This window comes from Manacus vitellinus, unplaced genomic scaffold (genome assembly GCF_001715985.3).
Source record: "Manacus vitellinus isolate BGI_N305 unplaced genomic scaffold, ASM171598v3 scaffold_22_pilon, whole genome shotgun sequence".
Taxonomy (NCBI): Eukaryota; Metazoa; Chordata; class Aves; order Passeriformes; family Pipridae; genus Manacus; species Manacus vitellinus.
The window spans coordinates 7,702,499-7,723,500 of record NW_021939632.1 but is presented as its reverse complement, the minus strand read 5'-3'; the positions used below and the strand labels follow the sequence as shown (position 1 = coordinate 7,723,500).

Sequence of the window (21,002 nt, the reverse complement as noted above, 5' to 3'; positions counted from 1 at the left end):
TCCCACCCCGCGGCGAGGGCGGCCCCAGGAACAGAAAATCGATGGCGCTTCCTCCCGTCCGGCCCCGCCCCGGGCCGTGCGGAAGTGACGCGCGGGCGGGCGTCAGCGCGGCGCGCGGCGCGCCATGGGCAGGAAGGAGCGGGGTGAGAGGGGCCGGGACGGGGTTGGGGGCGCGGGGACCTTTCGGGGGGCCCTTGAGGGGGGCTCGTCACAGCTCCCGCTCTGCTCCCAGATAAGAAGAAGTCCAAGAAGCGCCATTACGACGACGACGAAGACGATGAGGACGAAGGTGCCGGGAAGGAGCCGCAGGAGGCGGTGCCATCGGCGGCGGGGAAGCAGGTGGAGGAGAGCGGCACCAAGGTGGACGAGTACGGGGCCAAGGACTACCGGCTGCAGATGCCCCTGAAGGCCGATCACCACTCGCGGCCCCTCTGGGTGGTGCGTGCGGGGTCGGCGGTGCCCTGGGCGTGAGGACGCGCTGGGGAGCCGGGCCGTGGCGGGGTCAGTGCGGGACACGGGCAGGGACCGGGATTTCCCCCATGGAGAAGCCGGGACCGCTGCGGGGCCGGGCGGGGACGCCCCCGGCAGGCCGGGATGTGCGGGGGGCAGAGCCCCGGAGTGGCCTCGGAGCGCTGAAAGCGGGGTTTGCTGCGGGATGGGGCGGCCCCTGCAGCGCCTGTGCGGGGACACCCGGGATGGGAGCCCCCGGGAATGCCCAGGGAATTGCTCACAGCCCAGCAGCCTCCAGGCAGGGCCCCGCTGCCGGGCCCCCCTTTCCGCGGGGGTGCCGTGGAGCACCTAAAGCCAGACGTCTCCGGGTGGGCCGTAGAACAGCCCGTAGAGGCATGTTTGCTGATGACACGAGTGGAACTTGTTGCAGCGATGCAGCGACAGGATTTGTTTGTTGGAGTGAAACAGCTTTAAGACAGACTGGTCCCGTTTTCCGTAACTGGTGCTGTTTGTTTTCTGTGTTCTGAAAGGGACCTTAGTAAACCAGCCTAGGGCCTGGTCAGTGGCGTAGCATCTAGAGAAGAGGTGGTTACCCTGGCAGCGTCTGCAGGGTGCCTTTCACCAAGTGCTGTGACACCCAAGTGCCTCCTTTCCCTCTCCATTCGTTCCTTCTATGTAAAATGAGTGAGGAGTTTTATTGTTTCAGGGCAATGGGACTGGAAGCTTGCATCTGCTCAAACCATTTGTTTAGCATTAAAAAAGGACCAGTCAGTTGGGAAAAGCTTTATCGATTTGGGTGTGGTTTATTCTTAGTGCCATGGAAGGGACATGGACAAATCAATGTCTGGACCCTTTCAGAAGACAAAATTTATGTTTCTGCATCTCGTGTGTTCTTGTAAATTCATTAGGGCAAACCCTTTTTTTGAAACCCAGTAGTGTCTTACTACCTAAATAGCAGATTGTCACTGTGTCATTATGGCTACTTCATAGGAAAACCCTGATTCATTCAACCAGTACTGCTGTGCCCTGAGCATTTCTCATTATTTCTGCAGGCTCCTGATGGCCATATTTTTCTGGAAGCGTTTTCTCCAGTTTACAAATATGCACAGGACTTTTTGGTTGCCATTGCTGAGCCCGTGTGCAGACCCACCCACATTCACGAGTACAAGCTGACTGCTTACTCCCTGTATGCTGCAGTCAGTGTCGGTTTACAGACAAGTGATATCACCGAGTATTTACAAAAACTGAGCAAGACTGGTGTCCCAGATGGAATAATTCAGTTTATCAAGGTAAGGCTATTTTATTGGCATTGGAAGTACATCTGTTGCTACTAATGAAATCCTTTCCTTTTGCCTCTGCCTAATTGATTTATTGTTTTTTAATTATTCATTGTTTTTGACTGCTGTATTCTGTCACTGTTTCAAGAGAACATTATTTTATCTTTTGTCTTCTTCTAAAGTGTATTTTTGCAGATACACTATTTCCATAATATGTTCTGTGTGGGGTTTATACCTTTTTACAAAAAAATACATCCAAGTGTCTGTGTAGATACTTTGAGCCAGTAGGAATTGTACGTTGGGGGAGCTTCCTCAGATTTGCTCTTGAGGAAGATTATGAGTGTGGGAAGCAGCCTGGAATAGCTGGGCACTATAAGACATAGCCTCACAGTCTTGGAAGCAGATTGGAATTAGATATAAAAACTGAATACCTGTGACTGATTTCCTGCATGAGATGATGTGAGCGTCTTCTGAAAATACCTTTTCAGGTTTGTTCCATGATCAGAACAGCATTGCAAGTAAATGTTTTGTGGTAACATGCTTCCCTACAAAGCCCTAAACCCATTGCAGCGTTTGGTCCCAAACATGGAATTGCTCTTTTGCATGTTCCTAACGACTGCTGTGTTTGTTTGTAGCTGTGTACTGTCAGCTACGGGAAGGTGAAGCTGGTTCTGAAACATAACAGGTAAGTGGTTTCTTCCTTAACTCTTGTGGCAGAGGAAGCATTTCAAGCACAGACCTGTGCATGAGTGAGTGCTCTCAGTAGCTCTTGAGTCTCACAGCTCCCAGCTGAGTGTAGCAGCTCTGGGTAGAGAATCACTTTTACAGTTGCTGGAAGTATTTAGTACATTAACCAGTGAATTCAATTTGGATGTCCTGAGCTAGTGCTGGTTATTGTAATATTTTTTAAAGTAGGTTGCAAATTTGATATTCTAGCTTGTTTCTTTATTGCTTGGACTTGCAATATATCCCTGAGGTTTTCAGATCATTGTTTCATTCCTTCCTTCCTAATTTACATGAGCCTGGTTAGACAAGTTTTTCACACTGTCCTGCAGTCTTGTGTATTCTGACTTTTAATCTGTTACTCGGGAAGGATAAGCAAATTCACTGGCAAGAGGTGGGTGCTTGTGACTAGGTTCCTAGAAGACAACGCTGGGAGGGACCTCGAGAGGTCAGCTCATGTATCTAAACCTGTGATTCTGCAGTAGGGAGGGAAAAGAAGAAGACAGCAGGAACCTGAAGACCATGTCTGTAACTTGCCTGTGTTTTCTCTTTTTCCTTTTATTTTTTTCCTAAATTCTCTGTGGTCTGACAGCCATAGATAAGCCCTGGGACTATAATCTAATGCTCTGCTTGTGCTGCTGCTTTTTTGAACCTGCTGCTTTGGGTAGAACTAGCACTGATGTTACTGGCAAGCTTTTTTGTTTCTGAGAAGATTTCTCTCATGCCACTTAAGTCTCTCTTGGCTCATATTTTAACTATGATCTCAAACCAGCGTCATTATTGATGAATCTCCAGGATGCATTGGTTTTAAATTTTTAGGTGGTTTGTGTTTTGGAAGTTTTGGATTTTTGTCTTTTGTGCTTTTTTGGTGCTGTAGACAGGACTTTAAAACACCACATCCAGTGTTTTCACAGTCTCACCTCAGTTCAATCTCAAAAAAATTGACCTGTGTCGCAGTCACAAATAAGACATGTATGTGAGAGCTCTGGGCAATTCTGCTGGAGTTTTCCCACTTATGTTAGAGAACGTTTGAGCAAGACGGATAGCTGCAGAGTACATAATGCTTTTGGTATGAGGCATCTTTAAAAATTTTGGTTGCCATAATGTCTCTGTTTTTAAATTAGCACCCCAGGATTGGATGCTTATGAGTGCATCTGGGACAACTGTGTATTTAAGCATCTCTGCCACTCTTCCTATGAGTTATTGAGTTGAATAGTTCATAAAAATGTTTTTCTTTGTTCTTTAATTTTAGGTATTTTGTGGAAAGTACCCACCCTGATGTTATTCAGCAGCTTCTGCAAGACCACGTAATTAAAGACTGTCGCCTGAGAAATGCTGAGGGTGAAGAAACAGAGCTCATTACGGAGACATTCACGAGTAAATCAGCGGTATGTTTGGGCATGTTCTAAAACTACTGCAGTGAGATTAAGGTAGATAAACTCTTGAGTAGATTGGAGTGGTTATTTGTTTGTTGTATCAGCGGGTTCTACCTGCAACAATCTGTGGCTCTTTAATGAGCATAAGTTTGTGAGGGAGAGGAGGCCAGAGTAAGTCTCTAATGAAACCCTTGGTGAAAATTCATGTCCATCTATTTCAGATTGCCAAATCCAGTGAAGGAGGCCTTGGTCCGTCAACATCACAGGGAACAGATACTCAGAATAAGCCAGATGTCCCAGCTGACTTATTTGAGTTTTATGAACAGATGGACAAAGATGAGGAGGAGGAGGAGGAAACACAGACAGTGTCATTTGAAGTCAAACAGGTATGGTATTTTAACCTCTGCATTTGTAGCTTTGGGGAATGTGCCGGGACTTGGATGTAAACATGAGAACTGAATGGGAAGTGCCATGGTTCTGTTTGCTAGGGGAGATCACTGGGAGTCATTAACATTTCTTTCCTTTTGCCTTCCAAAATCGAAGAGTCTTCCTACAGGGGGTGGCAGGCTGGGTGTTGTTCCTCTGCTGCCTGCATAGTGCTCACAGGCCAGAGAGGCTCAGGGGCTGAGGGAGGTTCCTGTCCCATGGGGCTGAGCGTTGCTCTGCGCAAGACAAGCGAGAATTCAGTGGAGGGCTGCTTTCAGAGAGGTTTTTTGGTTTGTGATTCATGTTTGCAGAAGGAACTCTTGGTGGTTCCAAGTTCATTACTTAAGAAGGAGAGCTGGACATTGGAGCACAGTCCTTGCTTGACCTTCAGAGAGCTTTTGTAGAATTTTTCAAGTTGTTTTTGGACTTTGTGATTCTAGTGGTGGCTTACTGGGGGGAAAAGAATTTATAGAAGATAACTTAATAGATGTTCTGTTTATTTTAAGACACTCAAACCAAACCAACAATCTCTTGGTGATTGACTCAGCCTGTCATTGTGGTGGAATAACTTCCATACTAGGGTATGGAGGTTTTCAGGATAACAGATGTGCGGCTTTAGTAGGTCCTTCTGTGTAACACACAGAACCCTTTGTGTCTGTTACTGAGCTCATTGTTGTAGGACTTCAGGGTGTAGTTTAGTCATTGCCAGATAAGCAGCACATCCAAGATGAATGCATTATGCTCTTCCATCTGCCTAAAAAGGCCTCTCTAATAATGACTGTTATTTAAAATGTTTGAGGGGGCAGGGGTGATTACAGATAAAGTTTCTGGAATCAACCTTAACTCTTGCAGACTTCATAAGCATAAAAAATAGAAGTAACTTCACTTGGTACTGTATCATCTAGTTGTTTCTAGGGAAAAAATAAAAGAAAGAATTAATTCAGATATGGAGAATTTACCATCTGAAGCTTTGTTTCCTCTTTAGGAGATGATTGAAGAACTTCAGAAGCGTTGTATCCATTTGGAGTACCCCTTGCTGGCAGAATATGATTTCAGAAATGATTCCGTGAATCCTGATATTAATATAGATCTGAAACCTACTGCTGTCCTCAGGCCCTATCAAGAGAAAAGCCTAAGGAAGATGTTTGGAAATGGACGAGCCAGGTCTGGTGTTATTGTCTTGCCATGTGGTAAGTTTCTATGTTGGTACTTAGGAGTTTTGTTCTTTATTTGCCTTTGGTAAAGGGAATTCCAAATATGACATCTTCTTGGATTTCACAGAGCAGCAGGGACTGTTGTGGTACCAGTGTGCAGAGTCCTGTTGGGTTTTAGGAGCAGGTGGCAAGGCTGTGCTGGGGGAGAGCCAGTTAACAGAGCTGTGTTGGTGTCCCTGCAGGGACTGCGGAGCTGGAGCTGGTGGGTGGCCGTGGTACCTTCAGGTTGCCATTCACACTTTCACTGCGCCCTCTGTCATCTCTGCCCATCTGCCAGTGAAATGTAAACCTGTTGGCATTGGCATCATGTGTTCCTTGGTTAGGAATAGGGAGATGGGGGGGAGCTGGGCATACAAATGTGGCATAAGGTGGTGAGGGTTCTAAGGAAGAAAAGAGCTCGTGTGCACAAGTTTTGGGCAGGGGAGATTGAGGTAGAAATGAGGAATGTGCAGACTGGGACAAGGTATGGGAAGCAATGGAAAAGAAGTGTGAAGGGAGGAATGGGAAGATCTAAGGACTTCTTTGTGGGAGAATGCACATAACTGGGAGAGACAGAGTAGATCACCTCTGGGGAAGCTTTCTGTAGCCACCTGTAATTTAACATGCTTTTGAAATTAAAAAGCATCAAAAATGATTGCTTCTGATTGTCAAAGCCGTTGTTTATAATTATTTTCTTGAGAAAATGCAGTTATGTGTCCAGTAGACAATCCACTCGTTTTTTTTAGAAACAAATATTCCATTTCTTTAAGATTGTTGCAGCAAAGAAACAACAAGGAACTTGTCCTTGCATGATTTCATATCCTCTCACAGTTCTCTGCTCTTTTGTTTTGTTTGCCTCCTACTCTCTACCTGAGAGATGACTAATGAATGTCACTCCTCTTGCCCTGCAGGTGCTGGCAAGTCTCTGGTTGGAGTGACAGCTGCATGTACTGTCCGCAAGCGGTGCCTGGTGCTCGGGAATTCTGCAGTGTCCGTGGAGCAGTGGAAGGCCCAGTTCAAGATGTGGTCCACCATCGATGACAGCCAGATCTGTCGGTTCACCTCTGATGCCAAAGACAAGCCCATTGGCTGTTCTGTTGCCATCAGCACATATTCCATGTTGGGGCACACTACAAAAAGGTCCTGGGAAGCAGAAAGAGTAATGGAGTGGCTTAAAAGTCAAGAGTGGGGCCTTATGATACTTGATGAAGTACACACTATCCCTGGTAAGGAAAGGGCCTGCAAACCTTTTGTATTACATGCCACGTTAATGTCACTCTGCTCTTTCAGAAGTGGTGTTTTTTTGCTGATTTTCACCTGATTCATACAGTGAGTAAACCCATGGCTTAGGGTTTTGAGACAAGTAATCTCCTTCGTTCTACTTCTTTTTTCTTTTTTTCCCCTGATACTATGCAGTTTAGCTGACCGTTAGTTTTCTGAAATCCTTCAAATTGGACACTGTGTTTTCTATAATGGCAGTGTAAAGTAGAGGTTATGTGTAGGTTGATAAAGTGCTCTTAAAATACATGAATTACATTTGTATAATTGTGTTGTATTTGAACAGGAGAGGAATTAATCTGCCTTATTTTCTTCTGAGATGCAGTGGCACTGCAGGCTAGCTTTTAATATCTATTTCTGCTCAATATAGTCTGAATAACTATAATGCTTACCATCCAGAAATAGCTATTGTCTTTGAAATTACTATGTAATTGAGATCTATACTACTGGAAAGCAATAATGTAGTATTAAAGTGTCTGTGGAATAATCCTGGCTAAAAATACCACCCAGGATTCTGTTAGCTGCTCTACCTTATTCTCATTTGAATATAATTTGGTGTCTACAGAAATAATAGATTTCAGAAGTAAACCTTGATGATTAACTGCCACTTTATTGAAGTAGCACAGTGCTGGCACTGTTCTGTCACTTTTGTTCTTTCTTGGTTTCATAAAAATGAAGGTATGGCATCTCCTCTGTGACCTCTAGCAATACTAAAGATGAGTAGTTCTGCCATATCCTACAAGTCCTGAATGTGGCAATCAACCAAAAGTCCTTGTGTCATAGTTGTTTCTAGGAAATAATAAGCCATGGTACCTCTGAATATATTAATTTTCTTTTGGGGAATGTGAAATAATAAAGATTTCAGGTTTACATGGATTTTCAGAGTACACTGACAATGCAAACTAAAGGTGCAATCAGTGTGAAGTTTTGCTGTAACACAGATTTGTTAGGAGTGTATGTGAAACGGGATACAATTTCCCAATGCTGTGCTTGCTTTGTGCTCAGGAGTTGATGAAAGTGGGGGTTTTTTTAAGTTGCAGTATTTGTCTTCTAAAACCATTCAGGAAAGTAAACAAAAAATTTGTCTTGCATTTCTTAGCAAAAATGTTCAGACGTGTGCTCACTATTGTACAAGCTCACTGTAAACTGGGGCTGACTGCTACCCTGGTCAGAGAAGATGATAAAATTGTTGACCTGAACTTCCTGATTGGACCAAAGCTCTATGAAGCCAACTGGATGGAGCTGCAGAACAGTGGCTACATTGCTAAAGTCCAGTGTGCTGAGGTGATGCTCTGCTTTTTGGTACTTCTGGTGTTTATTTAGTATGCTTATAACTTTTTGTTATTTTTTTTTAAGGAAGATGTATAAAATTATAAGTATTTAACTGGGAAAAACAGCTGCCCTTATGACTTTTCATTTGTTTTGTAGCTTAGGCAAGGCTGTTGCAGGTCAATATGAACATGGGACAAATCCAGTAGCCACATGTTCTTCGGAGTGACTTCAACACTCTTTCTGTTTGTGGGGATTGTGGTGCTTGATCAGCTGTGTTGCAGTCAGCATTTGGAAATGTGAACAGGGCACTGCTGTAGACCTGGTTTGATGCAGTTGACATTCATGTTCTCTTATTTGACTTTGTATCTTAAAGTCAGTTCTCTGCGGTAGCTTAACGTCATATTATGATGAGCTTAACATCAGGTGCTGTGCTGGAACCTGCTTTCTGGAGACAGCACCTGGTAGACAGTCTGTAGTTGTTGAGAAAAATTCTTGTAACTCTTAAAACAAAGAAGGATAGTAAAAATTTTAAAAAACGTGAGAAAACACCTGCTTATTTCAAACCTGAATGTATGAGGTTGAAACTTGAAAACGTAGGACTAGATCTCACCATTTCTTTCCAATATAATAATGGTGTGAACTCTGTTCTTTCCAGCATATGGGTGAGAGAAAAATCTGGTATCAGAGAAGTGGAAGTCTTTCACACAGGCACATTAGAATGTTAAAATAATTTCTGAGTCAACCTAAAAGTCTGACTTAATGTATTGTCTCTGATAATTGACAACGTAGATACTTAGGGAAGAGTATAAAAACAGGGCAAACATATGTGTTACTTTTCCTGTCATGTCTCCAAGCTCTCCATTATTTACAAGCTGTACGTGGTTCCTTTGTAAGTATCAGTAGATTGCTTTTTCATGAACTTGTCCAGACTCTCACTGAATGAAAGTTTTAGCAGCTATGCTATGGTAGTTTCATAACTGTTTCTTGTCTCTTTGGGGTTTGGGGGGATTTTTTCCCTGTTTTTGTGGAGATTTTCTGTGTTGGTTCTTTTTGTTGTTTTGTTGGTTTGGTTTTTTGTCTTCTTGTTGTTGTTGTTATTGTTACTATTCTTGTGGTTTATTTTAAGCCTGTCTTGCTAATTTCATGCAATTCTTCCTAGCTCTAGTACTGGAATAAAAGATGCAGATGCAGGTCAGCTGTCATCCTTTTTGAACACTTTGCAAACTGGAGGTTGCAGAAGGAAAAAACCCAGTGTGTTGAACTTGCAGAATGCAAGCAAAGGGCACCTAGAAAATAACTAGGATGAAGGGGGAGTAACCAGTCCTCAAATTCAGAGTTGTCCATTTAGGCGCTTTGGGTAGTTTTACCTTGTGAGCAGAATTCTTCTCAATCCCTGAACTGCCCTTTAGTCATTGAAGAGTGAAGCGTGGGCTGTGTTTTGTTGTGAATGATGGGAAAATTCTGCACGTTTATATTCTTTAGGCCAATATTTTGAACTGACATTAGATGGCATACCAAAAACAAATCATAAAAAACCCCCAGTTTTGATGGCTGATAAATAACAAGTCCAATACATGCACAACTGCATTGTATATTTGTTCAGATTTTCTTGATGTGTTATCAAGCAGTAGCATCTTTAGTCGACTTGGCTTGTTCTCTACAGCCAGGAAGGTGTCTGGTTTGCTCTTGGAGCACAGTTCTTTCCAGGTGGCCAGAGCGGGCAGTGCATCTGTCTGACAGGGCAGGTCATGGTCATTGTGGGTGCTGCTCTTCCACTGCTCTAAAAAAGAACAAGCAGCACAGTTTAAAAAGTTACACAAAGTTTGGAAGAATACAACAAACCTGTTCTTTACTTGTATTTTCAGAGTTTTGTATTTTACAGATAATCCCTTTCTGAGCGGCTGTACTGAATTTTTGGCTTGGAGTGCGTGTCTTGCAAAATGTAAAAATGAAGATATCATTGGGATGAGAAGTAGATCTTACCCATTTTCAAATCCAGAAGAGAATGCAAATACAAAATATATTGGGTTTGCCATGTAGTCAGAGGTATTGAGCAATAGATGAAATTTTTTACTGCAGTCAGATATTCAGTATTCATATCTCATTGTCACTTTGATATAATTCCCTTCTGATTCAAGAGTTTTAAGTCTTTCATTCAGACAACACAGGATAATAACAGAGCCTATTCAGTGCATAAGTTTATTTTTAATGTAGTCAAGGAATGAAAAACACATAATCTAGCATTTAACTCACTGGAAAAAATGTTTTGAAACAAAAAATTAGTTATTAACAGTACAGAATAATTCATGTTCAAATAAACTGCAAATTATCACTTAACTTCCTCAGCTGAATGGTGGTTATTAAAGAGACTTTTCTCTGCAGTATTTTGTTAATATAGATATGGGGGAATAACCCATATACAGCAGAGTAAATGTTTTCTAAATTATATGCCCTATGGATCATATGATTATATACTATTGATAGGGTAATATCATTGGCATAAACTTTTAAACTTCATAATTTCTTCTATTTTCATGCTACAGTAGAAAAAATAAGCCTAGACTTGTGGAGTACTATGATAGTTATTTACATAATAAAATAATTGCTTAGGAAAGTCTGTTGAAAACTTCTAATCACTCCTAGTATTTTGGAAGTTCTAGACTTTAGCTGTTAAAATAAAGGTCATTCCTTTGTGGGTATATGAAAAAAAATTGGTAAATTTGTTCTGTAATGAAGACTAAATGTGTCTCAGCTTTCAGAATATGGATAAAAATTTTTATGGAAAAAGCTTTGACTTCTGTGACAGGGAAATTATACAGACAGTTCATTCCTTTGATTGCTCTTAAACAAGTAGTAGTGCTCACTAGATTACTTAAGTAGGAAACATAAAGGAACTATCTTTCAGTCTTGTTCCAGTCCCACTGCCTATTTCTGTCTTTGATCTCAATGCCAAAGCATTTCGGAAGGCTGAAATGTTGATGAGGTTAAACAGATTTTGGCAGTGCTGGAGACTACACCAACTGGTTGCTTTCATTTTGATACAGAAATTACTGTGTTAAAACCTGTGGCCTGCACTATACAGAAAGTGCTAATCCATTATCATCCCAATATTTTTCCTATTCCCACTGGAATAAAATGAGTAAATAACAGAGGGTTAATTTATGTGTGTGTGTTTTCTAATCGTAGGTCTGGTGCCCAATGTCACCTGAATTTTACAGAGAATATGTAGCTATCAAAACAAAGAAAAGGATACTGCTGTACACCATGAACCCAAATAAATTCAGAGCCTGCCAGTTCCTGATTAAGTTTCATGAGCGACGGAATGATAAAATCATCGTGTTTGCTGACAATGTGTTTGCACTGAAGGAATATGCAGTCAGACTTGGGAAGTAAGTGTTCACAACCAGTGATGGCACTGTTGTTTTCCTCCTTCTATGAAAATTTCCTTGCAATCTCATAGCTTTCAATAGTCTTTGTTATTTCTTGTAATGCTTTAATTCCAATCCTCCTGTATAAAAAGGAGCTCAGGAGGGTATTTTTGGATGGATCTTACTGGCACTGCAACATTACTTCTGTGTAGAACAGTTTGAAAAGAATCTCTGTTTAGCGCTTGTTTCAGAGAAGTTTACATCCCATATTTCTGTTAAGGACGGTATTTCTCCGTCTATTATTATCTTTGTTGTTATTATCATCATCTTCATCATGATCCAGTTGAAAAGGGAGGGGCTTCTAAAAATATCACTAGAACTGTTTTCTCTAATGAATGGTAGCTTCCCCTGTCTCTGAGACATAGGTTTTCAAGTATGCACACTCTGGATCTTTGAAGATCTTTTGGGACCCAGGGCCTTCCTCTTGAGGTTGTTGAAAGGTCTCAACCCTGTCTAAAAAACCTAAGACAAGTTTTCTGGAGATGTGTGCTGTACCAGTGCACTGCCTAGAACTGTTGTAATTGTTTAATAAACAAAAGGAGTATATTTCTCCTGAGAGCTCCTGGATACCTTAAATGCCTGTAACATGGGTGCAGTTATGGAAGGTTGTACAAATAGAGTTTAATGAGGGGTCAACATCAGTGTGTTTGTAGGGTTTGGGTATGAATGATCAGGGAGAGTTTGCCAGGATCAGGCACAGAGATTATTGGGGAAATAAGCATAGAAGTTGGCCTCATCTGTTCTTTGACAAACCCAAAGAATGTCTTGCTTGCTGGAAGCTGTGGGGCATTTGGAAGGTGTATGATTTAATGTCTAGGAATTTCAGCAGTACTCCTTAGCAAAACACAAGTCTTACACTTTCCAAATTCCATTTTCCAACTTCCAAAATTCATGATCAGTTCTGAGTGTATTTTAAGAGCCGTGTGGTGCTGGTGTGCTGTGACATCAAAGAGCAAGCCGAGCTGATGGTGCTGGATGAATTCCAACACCCGTGGTCTCTTTCATAATTTTTTTAATCTGTCTGGACAGAGATTAGCTGTAATGATGCCTCTGGAATGTCCCTAGCAGTGTTCAGTGCACCATAGACAAAGCCTTTAGCAAAGGGCATGCTGGGAGGGATGATGCTACATAGCACAGCAGTTTTAATTGGGGTAGATGCAACAGAAGCGTGGTAGGAAAACCAGTTAAAGAAATAGTAGGTGCTCCCTTTTGGTGTTCTTGAGTGAATTCTCTGTTTCTGTCATCATTCATGGAGCTCCAGGTTATCTGGCTGTCAGTGTTACCAAAAAAGGAGGCTTGCAGTGCTGGATGAAGGTGAGGGAGTCTTTGTTTTAACCAGAGATATTTGTGTCATCATTTGCTGTGAGCAGCTAAAAGAAAGGGAACTGTTGTTTTGGATAGGGCAGGTATTACATGTGTGTGAGGAGAGCAGCTCAGCACATAGGGGTGAGTGTGTGCAGAGGGCGGGAGCACAGTTCCCACTGCACTTCTCATGGAAGCATGCAGGGTGGGTGGGCTCCTGGATGGACAGAGAGGTAGCCACGGTCTGGCTGTTACTGCTGACTCCTCCCTTAACTCCCTTTCCTTCGGTACTGGGGAACCATCAGGGAAAAACCATGCACATGACAGGAATTATTTTGACTGTAAGTTTTGGGGCCGTAGATTTCAAATTTGCTTAGCCAGCTTTTCCTCTGTCATGAGTCTGTCATCCAGTATAGAAGAGCTCATGTGCTGGCTGCTTTTTACTGGTGTTAGAACTATGTTTAAATCACTGTTTCTGAAGGACTGTGCCTCTGTGGTTTTGTCAGTTAATGGGAGAGGGATCTATCTTTGCAAATCCCTCAAATGTCTTTTTGCAGTGAGGAAAATGAGTCATTAAAAAAAAAAATCCATCTAGCATTGAATGTTTCTAGGTTCAGGAAAGTACTTAGATCTGTGTCAATGAATCACTGTCAAGTAGAATCTGGGCATTTTAAAATGGAGGATTGATAGCCAGGAGCTTGGGGTTTTTCTGTTCTTAATATAAAACGTCTTTGAATCCCTTCTTGGTGACCTTAAGAAAAGAAAGGCTCACAAATGCTTTAGTTTCAGTTTAAATCTACCATTTAAGTTTTGGGGATTAAAACCATTACAATCTAAATAATAAATGAAATTTAAAAGGAGACTTAAAATACTAGTGAATGCTACTAATTGAGTAGTAATGGTATTTTTTCAGAGTTAACTCATTTACCACCTTCAATTTTTAGCTGTATTTTTCTAAATACCTGGTTAAGTACACTAAATAGAAAAATTAGATTAGAAGTGACTAGGATTTTTTGCTAAAAAAACCCAAACTAGAATAAAGTTTGTAGTAAAGACAGTAAGAGGAGCCAATGCACAGGAATTAGTTGATAAGAATAGAAAACCTTAGTACTATGCACTGCATGTTTATGTTCAACTGCCATTCATGTATGTGCAATATTAAATGTTAAATGAAAAATTTTAACTTGGTTCCTTGTGTTAGAAATAACCTATGGAAATGTGAACAAAATAGAAACTGTAGAACCTGATTCCTGTTGTTTGGAAATGCTTGTTAACCAGCACTTGGAAAAGTAGTGCAACAGATGACAAAGCAGTGCTGTCCTGCATGCCTTTTTTTTTTGTGTGTGTGTGTGGGCTTTGCTGTTTCAAGCTTTTTAGTTTTTTCAGCTCTGTTCTGAAAACAGCCAGACCCTGGGAAATTCAGACTAGTCCAAGTTACTCACAAAGTCTGTGGGCAACTGAGAGTTTGTGTGAACCTTCAGGATTGAGATACTGACTGTTCCATGTGATTCATTGTCAAATGTTAGAAACCTTAGGTGAAATGCCCCTGTGAGCTGCTCATGGAATGTTTGGGACCTTGTTCTCAGGCCCAGAAGGTATTAGAAGGGGCAAGAGGTTAGCTTTAAAAGCAACAATAATTTTCCCAGAACAACATCCAGCCCCAGTTTATGACACTCACTGTATCCTTGGTAGAGAAGCCTGGATTTTCAAGTGTTTAAATAGGAAGCAAAGGTTGCAGCTGTCACTGTGCTAACTCAGTACATTTGAGGAAAAAAATCTCTTTATTTTAACAGCTGCCTTCAGTCTTTCACATAGGCTTAGCAAATGTATTAGATCTGTTTATATACAGCTTCATTGGTGCTCATAATTGCAAAACATTTGTGACAGTCAGAATTTCTGGCTGACTGGGTTCCTGCAGAGGGTTCTACAAACCACTGGGCAGCTGCCATGAAGAGCCAAAGAAGTTAAAAGTAAACTGAAAGCTGTACCAAAATGTTTTGGTTTTGTATCTGTTCAGATGTGTACTGTTCTCCCTGCCATGGTACCTCATACAAAATGAGTGAGAAATCTTGAATTTGTTTCATTTGCGTGTTTTGTTCTTTTCAGACCCTATATATATGGCCCTACTGCACAGGGGGAAAGAATGCAAATTCTACAAAACTTCAAGCACAATCCAAAAATCAACACTATTTTCATTTCCAAGGTAAGTGAGGACATGCACTGCATCCTTGTACCTGTTGTCAGAGTCAACTTTATTGAAGTTACACATGCATGGTGTGCATTTGACATCTTCATATTGCAGCTCACAAAGAAAGGTGTGCTTTGTATTTATTGTTTGTTAGTGATACGTGGAATTAAGATCCTGCTCAGAGGCTGTTGCTCTGTTGTAGGTGGGTGACACGTCCTTCGATCTGCCAGAAGCCAATGTTCTCATCCAGATTTCATCCCATGGTGGGTCGCGAAGGCAGGAGGCTCAAAGGCTGGGACGAGTGCTGAGAGCCAAAAAAGGTAAAGGAGATGGTGGTTGGGCTCTGGGCCTTGGATCATAGTATCCTAGAGTAGCAGAGACACTGGATGTTCTTGGTGTTTCTTTATATCCTCCTTGGATTACGTTTTAGTCAAAGAGAGTATGCCTACATACCAGTGAATGAATATATGAAGCATCTTCTGGGTCAGTAAAGCTTAGTGATGGGAGAACTTCCAAAGGAAAAAGGAAAGCTGAAAGAAAATTAAGTTAAAAAAAAATAAATGCTAAGCAGCCCTGGTACATCCTGGACTTCAGATAGCCCTATGAATTCTTAGCTAAGTATTTTTGTCTTACTTATTTTAATACAAAAACATTGCAAACTTTGGTTTACATGGATAAAACTTTCCCTGTGTCTCTTTATTAAGCTTTTTTGACATGCATTACTTTTGCCTGCTTCTTTACATAATAGACTTAAAAATAATTTTATCTTTCACTTTGCCTAGCAGAATAAAGAAGCAGGTTCTTCTCAGAGCACCTGTATGATTGTGTTAATCTGCATTTCCTTTTCCTTTTTTTCTTTTTCACCTATTCTCAATTATTAAGAACAAGAGTAGGAGTTCCTATGCTGTGTCAATCAGTTTATGCAAGGTCTGGGTGCAGCTAAACTTTGCAAATAGTTTTTGTGGAGACAACTTATTTAAACACCTATTTTTAGCATTTATTCCTTTTTTGTTCTTTGTTACTAATCACTGAATGATTTTGTGTCCTAGGCATGGTTGCAGAGGAATACAATGCCTTTTTTTATTCTCTTGTATCCCAAGACACTCAGGAAATGGCATACTCAACAAAACGGCAACGGTTCCTTGTAGATCAGGGTTACAGCTTCAAGGTAACTTGGCCCTGCCATTTATTATACTTGGAGCCTAATTTTCATATTCATTCATGTTAGTATTAGATCAAATATTTAAGAATTCTGGTTGTGGAATGCATTAATGGAGGTTTTTCTCGCAAGCGAGAACTGTTCCAGTGTTGTTTTTTCATCTGTGGGGACAGATACAAATAGCTGACATCCATTTGCCCAGAGCTTTTCTGTTTTCTTTTCTTTTCTCTTCCTCCAAAGGTTTGTATTTTTCATTTCCAGCTATATGTATGTATATGTACACCACTGAGTAAGATTTTATATGTATCTGTGCTGTCTGTAGTGTTAAGCTGTTTAGACCATTAATAAAAGTCAAAGACAGTTCCAACAGGGTATGGAATCAGAAATCCTTGTCTTGGTTTTGAATAGCTAACAATGAGGAGGAAGAGCCCTCACGTTGTACTGTGCTCTATTTCTTAGGTAATAACAAAGCTGGCAGGCATGGAGGAAGAAGAACTTTCATTTTCAACCAAAGAAGAACAGCAACAGCTTCTCCAGAAAGTCCTGCAAGCATCTGACCTGGATGCTGAGGAGGAAGTAGTTGCTGGAGAGTATGGTTCAAAGTCAGCTCAGGTAATGAATTCTCTGAAAAGGATGTCCACAGATGGGACAGAACTGGACCATTTAATTTCCATCCAGTTCTGTGTGTAATGCTGTCATTAGACAGCTGTATTAGACAGCATTAGACTTGTTATCTTTTATGAAACATTAGAGAACAGATTTATTTTTTAAGCTGTATTAGCTTTTAGCTATTGGAATAATTCACTTTTTGAGTACTAGGAAGAAATTTGATATGGAATTAATGTCCTCCCATCATATTTGAAGGAGATGATGACACATCTATTGTTACAGATCTTCACGTGTATCTCCTAAGTCACATGCAATGAAAATATTTTTAAAAACTTTAGGATACAAATATGTCACAGCATATACTTTTTTTTGTGTGGCACTATGCTCCTTGAATCATGCCCTCATTTCCTCATACCCAGAGTGCAGAAACATAAGGGCCACTTTTGTTCAATAGAAGAACTTGTAAGGGTTTTTGGCATTAGGGTCACTCAATGGGCAGTGCTGCCCAGTAGCCAGTGGGTGTCAGTAGGTTAGAGCTGGTCTGTGATCACACACTAAGAACGTGCCAATTCTCCTTGTACCTGCAGGTGTCCCGTCGAACAGGCACAATGAGCTCGATGTCTGGAGCAGATGACACTGTTTACATGGAATACCATTCCTCACGGAGTAAGGCATCTACAAATAAACACATCCACCCGCTGTTCAAACGCTTCCGAAAGTGATGCCCTCCACGTGTGCATTTTGTTAAAACTGTGGTTCCGTATACCTGCTTCCTTAACTGAAAAGATGGAATTGAAATTTCTGACAGGTCCTTTAAAAGAATTTTTTTATATGACTGTATAGCCACATATTTACTTAGCAAAATTATGTGCTCACATGGATGAATGTGAAAGGAAAGAAGGAACTAAATCTTACCACAGGAATACTATCCAGTGATTGGATCCTGGTTATACCTGTCTGGTTTTCAGGGTAATTAATAGATTTTATTTTTATCAGCTGAAGACTCTTTTTCAGAAGAATTCTGAAAAGGTTTTGTAAATGAAGTTTGTACTGATGTTTGAAATATTATTTATCTGATTATTGTGTTTGCTCAACAAAATACTGTTTTTTTAAATGCTTAAATAAAAATCATTCATTGAGCTGAACAAATCCTGTAAGGAGCACTTTATGTAATATTTTTAAACTGGGAGCTAATTTATACTTGCGACTTAAACTGTCTTAAAATTCTAACAAATTGGTCAGAAATATTTTGAAGTTTGAGGACAAGAAAGAGAGAGACTCTTTCCAAAGTAAACTTAAGGAAAGCATTAGTAAATACAAATAAAGTCTATGCTCTGTTTTCCTCATTTTCTTCTTACTGTTGAGAAGTTGCTAAAATAAAAGCTGTTTCCCTTGTCATTTATATTCTATTTATTAACCATGCAATAAAACCATCGTAACTGCTCAACAGTGTAGTGTCACCACAGAAGTTATTACTGAATCAAAAAGCATTTTGACTTCTAACAAGGTGAGTTGGAAGAATGCATGAAGGAAAGATTACTGAGTTTGCGGTTTTTTTAATGAAGACTGCAGTATAATTCTAGAAAATTAGAGGAGAAATGGTGGTGGTTTGTGGCAGAAGAATGTTTTTAAATAACATCTGCTTAATGCTGTAACAGTTACACTACTTGGTGCTGTATTATGAGGTGGAGGGTTTTTGCTGGTAGAGCTTTAGGAACAACCTATGAAAGAAGGTTGATCTTGATGTGTTGGTTCAAACTGGGTTAGTATAAATATTTACCATACTGGAAGGAGCATGTATGGTACGGCTATCCTGGTTACTTGACAAATATTCTTCAGAAAAACACCAGTTCTGTTTCTTATTAGCATGAATTCACAAATTGAGAGTGTGGAAATACGGGAAGCAGAATTCAGAAGAGCTGGTGCTTGTTTTCAGTCTGAGAATCAGGTAGTTTTGAAAAGGGAACTGAATTGCTTCAGTTTAAACTCTGGGCTCAGAGCCCCTACCTTGTAACACATGGTTCTTTCTCTTGTGCTGAGTCTTCTGCCTCACAAACTGGAACCAGCCAGTGCTTGAGTGGCTTATAAGGAAGAGATGAATGTGCAGTATTGTGGTGCTGATTTCCTCTCCCCAGTTTAAAGCGTTATTTAGTCCTGATAGTAGTTTGGACCAGCTGAGGTGGCATCAGTTAGTAGCAAAATGATAATTTAGTACAATGGGAGGGACCTGTGACAGTGAGATAGCTGAGCAAGTCAGCCAGTGTCCCTCTGCATAATTCTTTCTTAACATGCTTTATGAATTGCTTTGGAACTATTCTGCACCCTTCATACACTTGGAAAAAAACCTACTAAATGTGGAAATGGTTTACTATTGATTTCTGTAATTGTGGTACTAATAGTAGCTGGATTTAGGACAGCGCTCTAGTTCATGTGTAGTAAATCATGGCCATGATGACTAATGATCTTACTCTTCTAAGTAATGGGTCTGTGTGGGATGCAGTACATGCACCATCAAGTAAAGCACAGTAATTTTACAAGGTATGAATGACTCCATGCATCAGTGATAGCATCTTGGTGTTCAAACTGTAGAAATAATTACTTTGATATGATTAACTACAGTAATTACCGCCTGCTGTTACTCCAGACTGAAGCTGCAAGTGGCAGACTGGTGTGCATTTACTCACTGCAGATGAGTCGCTGCTGCACAAGGTAGCACCTGTACCAGAAGCTTGTGCTTATGTGCTCTTCATCCTTGTGGCAAACCAAGAGTGTCTGTATGAAGGCATAAAAGCTTGAAGGGTGATGCTGCTACTCATCAAAATGACCTTCTAGACTAAAAGGGCACAGTGACCACGGGGTGGCGTTTCAGCAGCGTTACAGCTCAGCAAAGACTGAACTACACCCAGATGGTGTTTCTCTGGCTCCTTACACCTCCTGATGGTCATCATTTTTAGTAGTGCCATACTTTTTTCTAGTGTGTTTAAAAACATGGGACTTCAAGGCAAGTTCTCAGGATAACTGTAGTGTCGTACACCGTAAGAATCACAGGGCAAGGATCTAAACCTATGAGAAGTCTACAAGTAGAGCTGAATTCTTTACAGTTGGTTCACGGGGTTTTTGTTAAGTGCTATCAACACCAGGCACTGTTAGCTTTTTCTGATTTAAGTATCTTCATATTCAGTTAGTATTTTGCATGTTAAGTTCAAATTTTTTCCCCTTTCAGGAAAATGCATGGGAATTTTAGAATGCATTTAAAATTCCGAAGGAGTAACTTCACAACTTGAAAAGATCTTTCAGAAGATGGGTTTTGAGGACAGTCAGAAATGGCAAAAATCGTGATTAACTATGGCTTTTTTAGTGAAGAGATGTTTTAAACTAAACTGAAAATTTTTGCTTACATTTCTTCAGCTTTTCTTCCTTACAAATGTTCTGAAGAGCCTGTCTCTGTAGTCTTAGCTGAGGGTGTTACTTGGGCAAAGTTAAATGCCTCTGATCAACTCTCTTTTACTTCCATAAATTTTATTTGTAGATGATTTATACTTCTAGCTATTTAAACAGTTACATAAAACAGTACAATATTTATTATACTGGATATCATAAAATGATGTTCAAATAATTACAAACCAGATATAGCCAAGAGAATAATTCTAAAATAATAATTCTAAAAAAAAACAGAATTCCTGGTAAGATGATAATGTAGCCATTGACTCTGAATACTGGTGTTATTGACACAAAGACGTTCAACTGAACTTTGTCAGAGTTCAAGCAAAGAGGAGAACAAGTTTAAATTGGATTTAGAAATAATTAAACGAAGGTAACAAAGTACAATTAATCAGACCATTAGGGGGTCTAGACTGAGAGAACAGCATGACTGTGGATTTGAAGACAAGTTATCCAAAAATAACACATAATCTGAATAGCCAAGTTTAGTTGATATTATGATCCCGTTACATAACAAAAGTTAACTAAAACTGAGGCATGTCTGCTGTGAAGGGGCACGTGCTCCAACTTGTTTGAAATAACAAAAGACACAACTGACTTGTTACATAAAAAATATTTTCAGACTCCAATGACCAACAGGCTGAGACAAATGTCATTGTTTATATTTTAAAAACTGTGAGTGTGTTTCCAGTCAGTGTTAAGACATCTGATAAATGTATAAGCTGGAGAGAAATATTTATCTTCCAAGTAACATGAACGTGCAAACAAACAGAAATCTAACAATAAGTAAACCACTTGAAACACCAAGTGCCAGTGGGGTTATACAACACAGTCCCTAAACTGGGACTACTGCCACCTCCAGAAATTCCTCAGGGGGAAA

At 40.5% G+C, this 21,002-nt stretch overlaps 1 protein-coding gene and 1 long non-coding RNA gene across 2 annotated transcripts; one reads left to right on the top strand and one right to left on the bottom strand.

Annotated features, from left to right (window-relative positions):
* The first annotated feature begins 104 nt into the window (after window positions 1–104).
* ERCC3 (ERCC excision repair 3, TFIIH core complex helicase subunit) lies at window positions 105–17,823 on the top strand. Its single transcript, XM_018072663.2, has 15 exons — window positions 105–143; window positions 233–438; window positions 1,503–1,739; window positions 2,363–2,412; window positions 3,703–3,838; window positions 4,048–4,212; window positions 5,238–5,442; window positions 6,357–6,671; window positions 7,823–8,007; window positions 11,182–11,384; window positions 14,832–14,928; window positions 15,116–15,233; window positions 15,963–16,081; window positions 16,532–16,684; window positions 17,269–17,823. Exons 1-15 carry the CDS (start codon window positions 125–127, stop codon window positions 17,401–17,403), a joined length of 2,343 nt encoding a protein of 780 aa, XP_017928152.1. The 5' UTR covers window positions 105–124; the 3' UTR covers window positions 17,404–17,823.
* On the bottom strand, window positions 14,957–15,423 carry LOC115307472. The gene is made up of 2 exons (XR_003915803.1): window positions 15,367–15,423; window positions 14,957–15,278 (listed from the first exon to the last, which is right to left on the bottom strand). It is a non-coding gene; the product is annotated as an uncharacterized LOC115307472 (long non-coding RNA).
* Window positions 17,824–21,002: the final 3,179 nt, after the last annotated feature.

Excerpts from the sequence above, each read along its gene's own strand:
- ERCC3 (XM_018072663.2), top strand. Across the intron at positions 3,839-4,047 it reads CATTCACGAGTAAATCAGCG|ATTGCCAAATCCAGTGAAGG; the intron begins GTATGTTTGGGC and ends CATCTATTTCAG. Across the intron at positions 15,234-15,962 it reads AGTGCTGAGAGCCAAAAAAG|GCATGGTTGCAGAGGAATAC; the intron begins GTAAAGGAGATG and ends TTTGTGTCCTAG.